Source organism: Sinohyriopsis cumingii, chromosome 8, assembly GCF_028554795.1.
Source record: "Sinohyriopsis cumingii isolate HCF-2022 chromosome 8, ASM2855479v2, whole genome shotgun sequence".
In the NCBI taxonomy this organism is placed as follows: Eukaryota; Metazoa; Mollusca; class Bivalvia; order Unionida; family Unionidae; genus Sinohyriopsis; species Sinohyriopsis cumingii.
The window spans coordinates 16,400,491-16,416,129 of NC_142968.1; the positions used below are offsets into that span (position 1 = coordinate 16,400,491).

Sequence of the window (15,639 nt, forward strand, 5' to 3'; positions counted from 1 at the left end):
AACCACATAATGTTTTTAGTGCAAACCCAATGTCACTATGACCCTATATCTGTGACAATAAGGTTTTCAAGTTGATCACCTTGTTAGCCATATTTCATTAAGGTCGAATGAAACTAAGAAATGTGAAAATCTCATGTTGATACAACCATCCATTCAATGGGGAAGATGTTCAAGACCATTAACACTAATGCCATACCTTATGTTAGGTTGGCATTATTTCCATTCTGGATCAACAATGCATAATACAAATCTTAAAGAAACCCTATGTGACTGTCCTTTCTGAACTAGTGATAAGATTTTCAAAATGGCCACTTAGTAGCCATTTTGGCTTGTTGAGGGGTTTCATTTTTATTTTGGACCAAACAGGTGTTACACAATGACTCCGAGTGAAAATAATATTGTCAACGCAAACTTCCTGTCATATGGAGTACAAATTTAACAAGATTTTTGACATGGCCACCCCGGCTGTCAGATTAACACCGTTTTCATTTCAAACTACAGTTTCAGCTTCACGGTAATCACCCAAATTGTTTATTAGAAACATTAACAAACTTGTGAAAAAAGATGGATGAGAGATGACAAGCCATCGCATTTGATCTGGCCAGTACATTGTTGAAATATGAACTTTTTTTTAAAGCTGGCTGCTATCACAATATCATTAATTTTAATCTGTTCAGAATAAAAATAACTGTGTACCTTGAACATCTAGTCTTGCTTGGGCTTCTGCAGAACCTGCCTCATTTGAAGCCTGACATTTGTATTGACCTTCATCGTCCTTTTTAAGGGGCTCAATTTTCAGCTCTCCATGTACTTCATCAATGGTGATTCTTCCATCATCAGAGTTCCTCAACAATGACCACTGGTTAGTAGTTCCCTCCTGGATGAAAGGCAAGTTAATTTAAATCACAGAATTTTTCAAAGCTATACATCTATCGACAAATCTTCACTTTTTCACTGATGCAATAAGAACCTTATATATTTAAATACTAAATGGTCATTTTTGATGTGAAAGAATCTGACATCCTTAACTCATAAACATCTGGCATTTTGTTTACGTGTCAGGAGGTAGTAGCCTACTTCTGAGCTCTATAGCTTCAAGGTCATGTGTGATACACTAAAGTGGGTGGTATTATAAAAAGGTAGACAGATGTAGCTCTACAATGATACCAAATAGTCTGGACATTCCAGTTGCACTACAAAATACAAAGGGCAAAATGTAATTTTTGGGACCAGATATTTATCCACCAAAAATTCGTCCATGGTCAGAATCCAATTTTGTGTCTGGATTCTAGACTTTTTGGCCTCCGATCTATGTCAGACCGGTCTGAACTGCACAAAGACAGGTGAACCTTTGCAAAAAAATAGGATAAGATGGGCATTTGGAATAAAGAGTGGTCTCTATATGAAAAGGATGGATCTATTTAAAAAAACAAACAATCCAACTGTTACCCTTCTGCTCATGCGCAAACAAAATAGCCAATGAAAACCATGTTTCTAACACAACTAGGCATTAGGTTAACCAGAAATCTCTTGGAAGTCAGTGTATTAGAATGTATTCAGAAATAGCCCCCAAAATGTGTTTCCTACTTGCATTTCAGGCAAACATGACAAAAACCTCCAGGGGTTAATGAGTTAAGCACACAATTACCAAAATATTTTCCTGTTGGGACTTAAAGATGCAACACAACACACAAAAGTGCTGCTATATTTCTGTACATCACCAGGTTTCTGACTACAGTGTATATGGAACCATTTCGCTTCAAAGGACAAAAGGTCTTCAATACAGTACCATCTTTTTCCAGAAATCCATGTTCCCACTGTGAACCTTAATCCTTTCAAGTGTCCATCCATATCAGTGGTGATTATCGATTGCCAATGTCATGGTTTGTAGTGAATGGATTACTGTATTTACTGTATATGTTGGGACACTGTATTTGTTGGGACACCATAAATTGATTTTAAAAGTAATTTTTTTGTGCACTGTATGTCTTGGGACACATCGTTTTTTTTTGTCGTAAGTTGTGGGACACCTTTTAAATCATTCGAAAATTACACGTCAAAAAATGCACTCCAACTGAAATTTTATTTTAAAAACAGAGAACTGTGTACTTGAGATAAAACTCTTTAATCCACTACAGCAGCATCTCATCAACACAACCCTTGCCCTGCACATGTACAATCCATTCTTTTGGTACATGAATATTTTTTTTAGCTTTTTCATACCCTGAAAAATTGTTAGAGGCAACGCATCAGGTGAAGCAGAAACTTCAAAGACAAAAGTCAGATTTTTTCAAATCTGCACTGGTCTTGCTAATTCTCACACTTCTGACCCCCATCTTGTCGTCAATCCATCCAGGATTGCGATCAAAGTTTGCGAGAGTTTCATCCATGTTAACGATCATATTGTCTGCAAAATGACCGGTTTTTCGTTTGGACTTCATGATTTCATCATGTGATTTTATTTTCTCCAAATCTTCTGGTTGTTTCTCGATCATCAATGTTCTCTGATGAAGCACTATATTGTGTCACTTTAAAAACTGTTCCATTGTTTCACTTTATTTTCAAAATTTTCATGAATACCAGTGAAATGGAACCAAAGTTAGCTACACATCTCGGCCGTCTTTGTATATTCAAAAACAAAAAATCGTTACACTTAAAGGAATCCATAGTCGCCTTCCGAGGTCAGCTTGCATTGCAATAAAATAAACTTTGTATTGATATCCTTTAAAAAAAAATCTGGCTTCAGAGTCCAAAGTCGGCTTCTGAGGTTGGCTTGCTTTGTAATAAAAATAACCGTTGTCTTTGATGTCCTGTCAGTAAGTTCAAAGAAGACGTTTACTGCTGGCTGCCAGCTGTGTTTATTTACCACCAGGGCTTCTAGGTGCTTGGCATCTGTAGGAATAATTAATACAAAGATGCACTGATGTCTGTGGGTAAATAGTGATGATATTTTTGTAGCCTGAGCTGGCAAAAAGATTGCCACTTGCACTCAAGTGAATGTGTTTTCAAATAATGATTTTTATTTGCGAGATACCGTCATACAGTAGACCTGGATATAATTCAATCGTGGCTATTTTGCACCTAACACCTTGTCATGCATGAATGACAGTTGTCTTCAATATATTGGTTGATTATTTCCCTCTTGTTTGCAAAATTGTTTGCTTCTCTTCTGGCCTTCACGAATTCATCACACGATTTTATTTTCTCCAAATATTCTGGGTGATGCTGGATCATTGACATCTGTGCACAAAGCACTATATTGTGTCACTTTAATATTTGTTCCATTGTTTCACTTTATTTTCAAAATTCCCATGAATACAGGTGAAAATGAACCCAAGTTTGCTTCTATATCTCGGTCGACTTTGTATATTAAAAAAAAAGAATCAAAAATGCATTTTACAATCATAAAAAACTGCTCCTGGTGCCACTTAAGATCATAATATATAAAAAAATAATCATTTGAAAAACTAACAAACTACCAAAAATTTTCAACTTGACTTGAATAATTTCATAATATTTATTATATTGTCACATGAATTTGTTCTTAAGTTATTTCATGTGCATGTCAGTGTTCACATCATAATTAAGTCACAATAATTTCTCATTTTTGCAACCAACATTTTTATTTTTATTTTCATAACAAATCTTAAGACAAACACCCAAGAACATCAACTATATACAAATAATCCCATACGTTTGCTTGTCTTTTTCTCCAATGGATACAAACTGTTGATATGTATGACAGTCAAGCTCTTTTTGTGGCTTTGGCAAAGATTTCTTTAGCCTTCCTTTTTGACTGACTTTTTTTACTCAATGTGCAATCGTTTCTTTTCCTTCTCAATGAGAGCCTTTTTCCTTTCAAGCTGATGCTTGTATTGGCAACATGCAGTGCGCATATTCTGACAGAGGGCTACATCTATTCTCTCATGCAAGAAATCTTTCTTCTTATAGTAATTAACTGCACTTTTTCCAGATGCCTTCTGAGCTTCAATATTTCCGTATGCAGCTTCTTTTGTAGGTGCTGTTCCAAACGCTTCCAACCACGATTACCATAGAGCAGAGGTCACAAAATGCCAGACCTCTAGCATTCAGTTTTCATATAAACTGACCAACTAAACTTCCATCTACTTTCTGCTCCAGCCATTCCCATTTCCATACGTTTTTTAAACCTGTCATGGTCTCTCTCAACAACTCTGGATGCCATTTTTTGCAAGCACGCTTCTTCTTTCCATTGCCATCAGTTTCCATTACACAAAGATTTATTGGATGAATTTAAACTTTTGACCAATCAGAATACTCTTTATGAAAGTCATGGGTTAACTGATATATGGAAAAAATACATAATAAGGGTCGCTGCAAAAAGGGACAGATGAGTTTTTAAAAAACCGGATCAGTGATGATGAAAAAAAATGGACTATATCAAGAAAAATCGGATTCAAGTCAGGAGAAAAGTGGAATTCCGCTTTAAAACAGAGAAAAATCATGTCTGAAGAGCTTAAACGCTCACATAGTTTGCTTTGACGTAAGCGACCACTGCTAAGTACCTAGGGGGCCCTGAGTGGCTGAGTGGTCTAAAGCACTCACCATTAAGGATCATTGCCATCTCACCTCTGTCTTAGATTCGGCCAATGTGAAAATGTGAAAAAGCATGCTAGTAACTTCACGTGGGTCGGTGGTTCTTTCTAGGGTTTTCCCAGATTCTTCCTCCACCATTTATACTGGCCACCATGTATTGCCTATCTTGTGCTGAAAAATGGTATTAAACCCTACAACAAAAGCAACATAAGTACCCGTTTACTTGGCTACGGTAATCGTGCTACTCAATGGAGCAAGCGTTCATACCTTAATTGATCGACAATGATAGTGATGTCAATGTTAGTCAGTAAAATATAATTTTGGTGGCCAAATAATTTAGTTCCGCTATTATGCAGGGTGTTACATCCTGCTCAACCCACTTTAGATTTTCCAACAGTTAATTTGTGTGGAGTAACAGTTACCAGCATTGTTGCCAGACATAAAACACATGCCAGTTTCATGGATCAAACAATTATCCCAGTCTCCTGTCAGAAAACAAATGACAAATCTGCCAATTATAAACAAAAGGAAAAGTCTAGACAAACAGCTGTCCAAAATTAAAGGCGGAATGAATACTGGGTTTAAAGTTACAAATCTGTGTTATGGTAAGCCAAAACACAAAACTAAAATGTATCAATGATGATCAGTAAAGTGAATATATTGAATGTTGGTTATGTGACTCGTATAATTAAAGATGTGTGTCATTTCACATGATTTACATCACGTTGTTGGATCGCTTATACCTCTGAAAAATGTTAATTCTTGAGCATGTGGGTCAAAGTAAATAAAATAGCAACTGATGTCTTTTTTAAAATGTGATTTTGGAAAAACAAGATTTGGCAAACACAACGAATAAAGCACAAATCTGCATCTAATATTTTTGGGAATAAACAAGGATATACAATTTGAATTGTGTAAGTACTGCTCTGTACACTATATTATGGTACCAGTTGCCTGGCAAACTCACAAGCCCCCCCATGAATGATTGCAATTTTGTATTTACTATTATTTCCTGTTGGAAAAATCTGAAAATATGCACATGCAAAATAATAATATGAATACACACATAGTAGTTTATAACAGATTTTTTGACAAAATAAATGAACCAGAGTTGGTAACTGATGTGTACAGTATGGCAATCTTGCCAATTATGTCTCAACTTGTGTTGGGACACCGAAACTGCTATTAATTTTTAAATGCACATAAATCTTGGGACAAGAAGACTTAAGTCATTACGGGCGATTGCAATTTCTTCTTGTTCATACTCTTTTTCCCCCTGGTTTGACTTGTAAGCTGAACACATATCAATAATGCCTTGTACATTGCCCAAAATAGCAAAACCACATCTTTGCTAAGGCTATAAAATCTAGCTAGTAAAATGTGGCTTCTTACTTTTCATAGCTTTAAACAGCGATACCTGGTAGAACTTTGTTAACAACATGTACTCCAAACTGGAGATGGAAGAGGTTTTGGCTTCAAAGGGTTGTATATCTCTGTCATTCCTTAAACAAGTTCATATGCATTCTAAAGTAATTTCAAATATTGTCAACCTATTCAGTTTGATTAGTGTAGTAATGATAATTCATTTGCCTTTCAATCTATTACATTTCTGGTGATGTAAGTTCACATATGTTAATTATGACCAGATTCGACAATAATAATAATAATGAGGACTTTGTATAGCGCCTAATCTTTAGAAGCTCTAAGCGCTTTACAACATTAGACAACACCTATAAGATAAAAAACATATATAATGATATGATTACAAAAACAAACACCATGAAATTAGAAAACATAAAAAACATGCTGAGAATATTTAAGGTAGGAAACATTAGGTCTTTAAGTTTTTTCTTGCAGTCGAAATAAGTGAGTTTTGAGAGCATTCTTGAATGGGATCACAGTCTTTGTGTCAATCCACGTATCTGGGCTCTGGTATGCAAAAAAAAAACGCTGTCCATATGACTTTGTTTTCATAGTGGGAATAATGAGTATACGATTGTCAGATGAGGAGCGTAAGTATTTTGCTGGTGTGTACACACGGGTGAGGTCGGATAGGTATGTTGGACTCAAGTCCATCAGTGAACAGAGAACTAATTTTGTGTTTGATTCTGGATCGAATGGATAGCCAGTGTAGGGTACATAGCAGTGGGGAGATGTGCTCTGATCATGGTAATCTAAGCATGATCTGAGCAGCTGTATTTTGAACTTGTTGACGTTTCTGGAGTTGATATTGAGATGAACAGGAAAGAATTGAGTTACAATAGTCCAGTCTTGAAAGTACTAATGAACACACAAGTGTTTTAGTGGCATCAACTGAAAGATATTTGCGAATGGAGCTGATGTGTCTCAGCTCAAGATATGCAGCCCTGTATTTCATGACATGTTGGTGCAATGTGAGAGTACTGTCCAGAGTACACCTAGGTTTTGTACTGATTGCGTGAATTTAATGTTGGTGTTGCTGATATTTATTGTTTGAGGTAAAGGATGTGAATGAGAAAGTCTTTGTGTTGTGATCAGAATGGCCTCAGTTTTATCATCATTCATCTGCAGCTTGTTACATGTCATCCATGATTTCACATCAGAAATGCACCTCTCTACACCTTGGATGGTAGCATCAACTTCAGTTGGGTGGCTAGATTTGTATATTTGGGTGTCATCGGTGTACAACTGGTGAGACTGGATGATGATTTATGACACTTGAGAGCAGCTGAGTGTATAGAATGAAGAGAACAGGTCCAAGAACAGACCCCTATGGAACACCACAACACATGTCAACTGGGCTGGAGTGTATTCCATTTGCAGACATAATTTGTGTCCTGTTGACCAAGTAGGACTTGAACCACAGTAAGGCTGCCAAATACATGCTGGAGACAGTGAAGTAAAATATCATGGTCTATTGTGTCAAATGTTGCTGACAAATCAAGGAGGGTGAGGACTGTAATCTTTCCGCTATCCAAAGCAGAGAGAATGTCATTAACTACTTTTAGAAGAGTAGTTTCAGTACTGTGGCAAGGGCAATATGCAGATTGTACATTGCTAAAAGAATGTTTGAATTCAGATGAGATACAAGCTAGGATAGAACAACCTTTTCTAAGATTTTTTTATATGAATGGGAGATTAGAAACTGGGTGGTAGTTCTTTAAATCGTTATGGTCTAGTGTTGGTTTCTTCAGCAGAGGCTTTACAATGGCAATTTTGAAAAATGATGGGAATTCCCCTGATGAGAGAGAGGTATTAATAACATCAGTTAGTGAAGGCAATACTGGATCTAAGCACTCAAGCAGCAGTGAAGTTGGAATTGGATCAAGTTCACATGACTTTGGTGTACTCTTCATCAGGATTGTACGTACAAAATCCATAGAGACAGGTTTAAATGCTGCAAATGGTTGCTGCTCAAATTCTGTTTCCCAACTGTATGGTGACAACAAGTCAATACACATCAAGAAAATAGGAAAAGGACATAAATATGCAAAATTATCACAACTGAACCACATTGTGTTTCTCAGTCCATCTTACAATCCATATTACAAGTTAAAAATTCATTTTTAAAGAATCAACATAAAACATTTGCATTCAGAAGTTAATGTTTCTTTTGAAACCCAACACAAGACTCAACACCTTCCCGACTTGCCTTTGTTAACAAGCATAGCGGCAAAATTCAAAGTAAAAATGTCACTTCTCAACTGATGTCCAATAAATTGTTGTACATACTGCTTTGTGCCCAAGAATTCTGAACATTCGTTTTTTATTTTTCTGTTCTTTTAAGAAGCTTATTATCCCTCTAACTGTCAATATGTTTTTTCGACATTTAAAAAAATGATATAAGAAACAACTTTATCATGCAGATGTTTTGCACAAAACAATATGTGCAGTTTAAAGTATCTGAGGTACTCCTTTAAGTTTGTCTGGTTTCTGACCAACTCCATACATTCTAATATTGAAAATGTACAAGCCAGTATCATGAGCTTAACAAAACAATTTTATTTCCAAAAAAATTCTTAATATTCCTTAAGTCCATGTTTTATGGGCTATTTCAGTAAGATCTGTGTACAAACCATAGGGTTGGCAGGTCTGCCCTAGCCCCACCCCACCCAGGGGCATGATAAACTTCCAAAATTGGTGGCACGATCTACACCAACAGGGATGTCAATGACACAAGTTTCTGTATCTGTCATAAATGGTATAGGTCAAGTTCACTGACATTACAGACTTAAGAAATGACATATATGGCCATAACACTGAGGGATAACTGAGATGGGGGATGGAATTGGTTGTAATGATTGGGATGGAATTGGTTGCATAAATAACCAATGTGTCCAGTAATGTACTATCCACTCATAAGAAGTCCCAGAATCTGTGATGAAGATCAACAAAATAAAACAAACTGTACATAAAGAAAAATAGAGAAGTGAAAATCCTGGACCCAGTTTCATTAAATGTCTCAAAATGCTTTCTTCAAATTGTAATTTTTTAAATATAGTTCTTATCACTTTGTTCATTTCTGTTTTCCTTTATTGCAGAGCATTAAGCAACACGAATAAAACAGTCATAAGATCATGACTGAAGGGGTCTCTGAGTGAATTTGCTGATTTCCTTAAATATGGGGATTTCCACAACTCTTTTTCAAGATTCAAATGTTTCCATGTGTTCACTTTTGAAACTAAAAAGTGGTTATACATCCCAGCCACACACTCTCTCCACTTCTGACCAAAAATAAACAAAAAATCTAAATTTGTGGGGGAAAAAATACTTAAACTATTAGTGCAATTATGACTATTCACCAAGATATCACTATAAGAAAGCATGTGGCCAAATAAAATTCTTCTGAAAAAAAAAGGTATTTTTCTCTGATTAAAAATAATATAAAATCATGAAAACCCATGTAAGTCAGTACAGTAGTCCCCCTCTTGAACGGCCCCCCTGACCAGTGGCACCGACGAGTTTGTGTTCAAAAGTACCCCTCGCGAAAGGCCACCCGGCTAACGCGACCAGCATATTAGTGCAAAATTATAAAATTTACCCCTCACAAGCGGCCGCATTTTATTTGAATATGTATCCAGAACCTGTATTGTATTCATAATATGTGTTAAGTAATCCAATTTCTGTTTCCCGATGTCAGGTTTTCGTTACTGAAAAAAGTGTTGAGTAAAGTACATTTACCACTAAGGTTAATATTGTATCATTTACGCCTCACGAGAAGCCAAATTTATTCCATAAAAACCGAGACTCAAATTTTAATCCATACAAAAGGGTACGTACATGTAATCCAATTAGCCTTACTGCTGTGTTATCATAAGATGTCAGGTTTAGTCACTCTGATAATTGTTAAGATTACAATTATCGAACAGCAGTAACAGCTGAGAAGTGGCAGTATCGATGTACAATACCCAAGCCAGCAGGAAAATGGTTTAACAGCCTTTATGGCTTCCCTTAGCAAGATGCTTAGCTTGTTCACTTTGGTAATCAGTGGCTATTACTACTGACAATAATTGTCAAAATTACGAATCCTAGCGGCAGCGAGGTCAAATCTGCATGATGTTAATGGTACATATCAAAGCCGTTTTGGCTTCTCTCACTTAGTGTAAAGAAATGTATAAAAACAATAGGGTACCAGACTGTGACTAACGAATCATGTGACAAGATCAAAAACACATGGCAATTTGTTTAGATGCATACAAAATTGTTTTATCAGTATTGTAGTTGGCAACATGAATAACTTAATGCAAAAAGATCAAAATGTCATCGAGGAAAATAAAAATTCTCAGTTTAGAGGAGAACGTGAAAGTAATTCAACTGACCGGGTGGGGGGTGGGGGGGTGGGGGGTGGGGGGTGGAGGATCCTTGCAGAAAACTAAAGTCGGGAAGACTAAGATAAACAATATCGTTAAAGATAATGAAACAATTCTGCAGAAGTGGAAAGGTGAAATGGACGGAGAAAGGAAGATTGTTTGAGCCAGGAGACGTTTGCATCCTGATTTGAAAGACAATGTTGTTGTTGTTGTTGTTGTGGGGTTTAACGCCATTTTTCAGCACACGATAGGCTATACATGGCGGCCAGTATTAATGGTGGAGGAAGAACCCGGGAAAACCCCGGAAAGAACCACCGACCCACGAGAAGCTACTGGCAAGCTTTCTCACATACCCACATTGGCTGAATCTTAGACTTGAACCGCCGCAGACAGAGGTGAGATGGCAGTGATCCGTAACGAAGAGCGCTTTAGACCACTCGGCCACTCGGGGCCCCGATTTGAAAGACAAGAAAAAGCAAAAATTTTGTCAGTTGAATTTGGATATAACGAATTTACCGCAAGTAACGGATGGTTGCACAGATTTCAAGTGCGACATAATATCAAGTGTTCTGTCATTAGCGGCGAATCAGCTGATGTTAATAATGAAGTTGTCAAAGATTGGAACAAAAGACTAAACGATATATGCAGGGGATATGACAGCAAGGATATTTTTTATGTGACAAGACTGGTTTTTTTTTTAGACTGTTACCAACAAAGTGACAGATGATGTGAACTGTAGCATAATTATAAAGACAGTTTTAAAACTATATCAATGGTTATTCATAGCATTCTTTTGCAAATGATGACAAAGTTTGTTTTACATTTATTTCACATCATGCATGTGCTTTTTTAATTAAAATATTAAATATTTAAAATTAAATGTACTTGTGACTTTTTTCATATGTATTTACTATTCACATTTGTCATCCCCCTCTAGAAAGGCCACCCGCATTATAAGGCCACTTCCCTGTTGCATTAGGGGTGGCCTTATCAGAGGGGGGCTACTGTAATCAACAAATCAATGTGGTCATTCTTGTTGTTCTTGTTGTGGGGTTTAATACCATTTTTCAGAACCATCGACCCACGAGAAACTACTGGCAAGCTTTCTCACATACCCACATTAGCCAAATCCTAGATTCAAACCCATGCAGATCAATGTGGTCAGTATGTGCAACAGTTTATTCTACCGTTATAATATGGAAATAAACGTAGACAAACAAAACTGAAGCAAGACAATAATAACAAAGTAATCTCTACAGTGGACATGTTTTATTTAATCTTTGCATGATTGGTATATGGAGAAGTGCCGGATCTCCGATACTTTCAATACTACGAATTGTAAAAGAAAAGATCAAAATTTTTAAATTACCTTGTACCAACTGTACATTGGGAATGGATCTCCGGTGGCACGACACAGCATGCTGAACCTGTCACCAGCCTTTGCTGTGGAGATGGTGGGAGGAGACACTATCTCGGGCTTAACTGTAATAAATCAGTAAGCAATACACAATGTAAAAACATCTTCTGTTATTAGACAGCAATAAACAATGTATAGACATATTATGTTACTAGTCAGCAATACACAATGTATAGACATCTTCTGTTACTACTCAGCAATACACAATGTATAAACATCTTCTGTTACTAGTCAGCAATACACAATGTATAGACATCTGTTACTACTCAGAAATACACCATGTATAGACATCTTCTGTTACTAGTCAGCAATACACCATGTATAGACATCTTCTGTTATTAGACAGCAAAATACAAATATTTCATGAAATAGCTAGGTACAAGTTAAAAGCTTTTCTAAAACCAAAAATGTTGTCACTTGATGATAATTTTACATTCACACTTTGGCGTGAAAAAACATCGAGATTTCTGTTTTCTATGTGAAAGCCTCTACTCAAGGCAATAATGGTATTTTTAAGTTCTTCAGGATGGGGCCTGCCATTTTACTGGAGTACAAAAATACAAACACCACCAATAATCTTAACAAAATTACCATGAACCATTTATTTTTATAAATATTTAAGATTTTTCCAAAACTTATTTTTTTAATACTTCAATTTGTGATTTGATAAAGGGGGTTATACTGTTGTTAACAATGGCCCAATTTTCACTGGTTCTTTAAATTATGGTTTGAAGCCCCCAAACATTCACCCATCAAAAACCAAAAGAAAAAGAACAAGTAATCCACAAATAAAAGCAAGCTTACAAAATTCAAAAGATCACTATGATTCTTTGGCATATGAAATGACTTAGTAATTGATTAAGCTCTTCAAGTTCCACTGATTTGAATTAAATCATTCCAATTAAAAGAAAAATATCATGAATGGTATGTGATAACCTACTCCGTGTTTAATACCCTGGAAAGTTAACAGCAAATAGTTGTTAGTTAGTCAATATTTAATACTGTTATGACCCTATGGTCACAAACTTAAGCAACAGAAAAGAAGCAAAACAAACAAGTTTTGTAAAACTCAACAAACAATTTAATTATTAAAGTGATAAATGAAAAATGTGAGAGGAACTTACAGTATAATGAAAGTGAATCCAAATTTGTTCTTATAAAAATCTTTGAAAGTCCTAAACAAATGAAAAGTCCAAAATAATCTCAATACCGGAAATGTACTGGTCCTCCAAGATAACCGTGACATCAAGAAAGCATTGTCTAGATTTCTTTCGAATAATGTACAAGTTCCAGAATAATATTATTGTCCAAATAATGAGCACTTTCTATCACCACTAAACAGTCCAACAAATTTTTTTTCTCTTGAAAAATATCTACGTATAGCATAAAATATGTCTGCAGACTTACATCAGGAACATCAAAAAAGTGTGCATGACTCCAGAAATTGGAATTTAAGTGAATGCTCAAGTTTCTCCTTATATACACTGTAAACTGCTACTACATTTCATAATGGACTCCATGACAACATACACTATTGATTTATGATACACTAAGTCATGACAAACTATGTTCACATGACCTCGTGCAACCAATGGGAATCAATAGAATTCTTCTCAAAACTTCCATATCCCATCAGTCACTGAGAAACTACACCATTTTAAGTCTTATTATCATGATTATTACTAAATGTCAATATGTACATAAGCAACTATTTATAGATTCTATTCGACTGTGTTTTCAACAGAGCTAAATTATGCATACAATTTATAACATAATTACACAATTTATGACCATGAATACAAATTATGAAAATTAAATAAAATCATATACCAGAAGTTACAGAAAATAAAGACATACATAATAAATACCCAGGTAAGTTAACATCACATGATGATTGACTTCATATTTAATACCCAGGTAAGTAAAATTTGCATGCAGAACCATTTTTCTTCTTTCGTTTACTTTAATCCTGACCTATCACTGTTTGACCCCAAAATCAATGGCCTCTTGCATACCCCAGGTATAAACCATCCATGAAGGTTGGTCCAGATCTATGATAAAGAACTATTGCAAATATACGGAAACTGTTTTTCTTCTTTCAGCGTGTGTGTGTGTGTGCATTTGTGTGTTTGTGTGTGTGTGCATGTTTGTATGTACGTACTTTTATGACATAAGTACATATTCCAAGTCGGATCAAAATCGGATCAGAAATATAGCTTTCAAAGGTGAAACAAGTTCCGACAAACAGATGTAAGATCACCTGATCAGAACAGTGGACCTACCTTTATAATGAACTCATCCAAGATCTGAATCATATAAATATATATCTATATCTATATATATATATATATATATATATATGTGTGTATGCATGTTTTATCAAAATTGGATGAGAAATTAGGCCTCAAGAGGGACAACTCAATCAGATGAAAGATTAACTCATCAACGTGTGAATCCCATTACTGAGTGTGTGATATAAACCAGTATTTCAAGTCTGATTTAAAATGGTTTAGACTCCAAAGTGTAGGATGGATGACGCGTGATGCATGCAACATAATGTACAATACAATTGATGACACACGAGCTAAAATCTTCTGTCTCACAGAATAAATGTCACCACACTCAAGCAGATTGTGTTCCACTGTCTGTGGACAGTTTCAGGGAACACATTCTGGATAAGGTTTACCACTCTGAAGGTGTGCTCAAGTCAGGTCCTTGTATGTATACCCAATACACCACCTGTACAGTACCATTTCATCCAGGCATTTTGTTCAATAAAAAGAATGCCAATCACCATTGATGTGTTTGATGTTCTATAGCTTTCATTTTTCCAAATTTGAAGAAGGTGCAGATTTTATATAATTTACCATAACCTTTGACATGTTGACCCCAAAGTCAGCAGTCTTCTTCCTTACCTCGAGTTTGACTGAGATCTGTCATGTACAACTAACGTTATTGTGCATAAACCATTTTTATTCTTTCAGTGACCTTGAACTATATATAACCTTTGATCTTTTGACTCCCAAAATCAATATGGTACTTGCTTACCCTAAACGCAAACCATACACAATTACTGTGCAGACACCATTTTTCTTCTTTCACAGTAACCTTTGACCTTTGACCATAAATCTATATGGTTCCTTCTTATCATAAGTGCAAACCATCCACAAAGTTGGGTAGATGCAGATGGCAGATGACTCAAGTGCAAAAATGAAATTGGTTACAAATGTGGACAGAGGAATGGATGGACAACAACATAACAATAAGTTCTGCATTATGGTAGGCATACCAAAATCGATCCACGAGATTAAACAAATTAATTTTTATTTGCCTCCTTTCACAGCTTGTTTAGCCCGAGTTGGATAACACAAATTGCACTGGTAAGATCAAATGGCACTGTATCTTGTTTTAATGACCACTGTTTATAAACCATCTTTTAGTCTTCTTGACAATGCATGGAATTCAATCCTGCTTGCTCATGCATTTTAGACTTAACCTCTGCCACCATCTTTTCAAAAGCTTCTGATTTAATATCTCATACTCACTGATTACAATAACACTGCTATCCAAAGTAACTCAGCTTAATAACACAAGAGGCCCAAGTGTGACTGAAATTACTCTCCTGGCAGATATCAGCTTAATAATGGCTAATAAATATAGGCTGGCAGATGCTTTCTCATTACATTTGTTTTCAATGCTGCTGAATGTATATTTATCAAAGAAATGGTATCAAGGCCTCTCCATTTGTATTTTATGATCATCCATAACTTGATCACACATCAAAGTCATTCTGCCCAATACTGAAAGGTCTTTACCACAAGATGCCCTGTGTCAAGTTAGTCAAATTATGTTTAGCTG

General features: G+C 35.8%; 1 protein-coding gene across 5 annotated transcripts in view; it reads right to left on the minus strand.

Moving 5' to 3' along the window:
• Positions 1–15,639, minus strand: part of LOC149793042 (neural cell adhesion molecule 2-like) — a 166,735-nt gene that overhangs the window by 96,444 nt on the left and 54,652 nt on the right. For all 5 annotated transcript variants that reach the window (XR_016422704.1, XR_016422703.1, XM_089966936.1 and 2 more), the window contains exons 6-7: positions 11,734–11,846; positions 697–877 (exon numbers count right to left, since the gene is read on the minus strand). Coding sequence is in view for 3 of the 5 variants with exons in the window: in XM_089966936.1 (XP_089823062.1) it covers positions 697–877; positions 11,734–11,846 (294 nt within the window). In the remaining 2 variants the exon portion in view is untranslated. The remainder of the gene's footprint in view (positions 1–696; positions 878–11,733; positions 11,847–15,639) is intronic.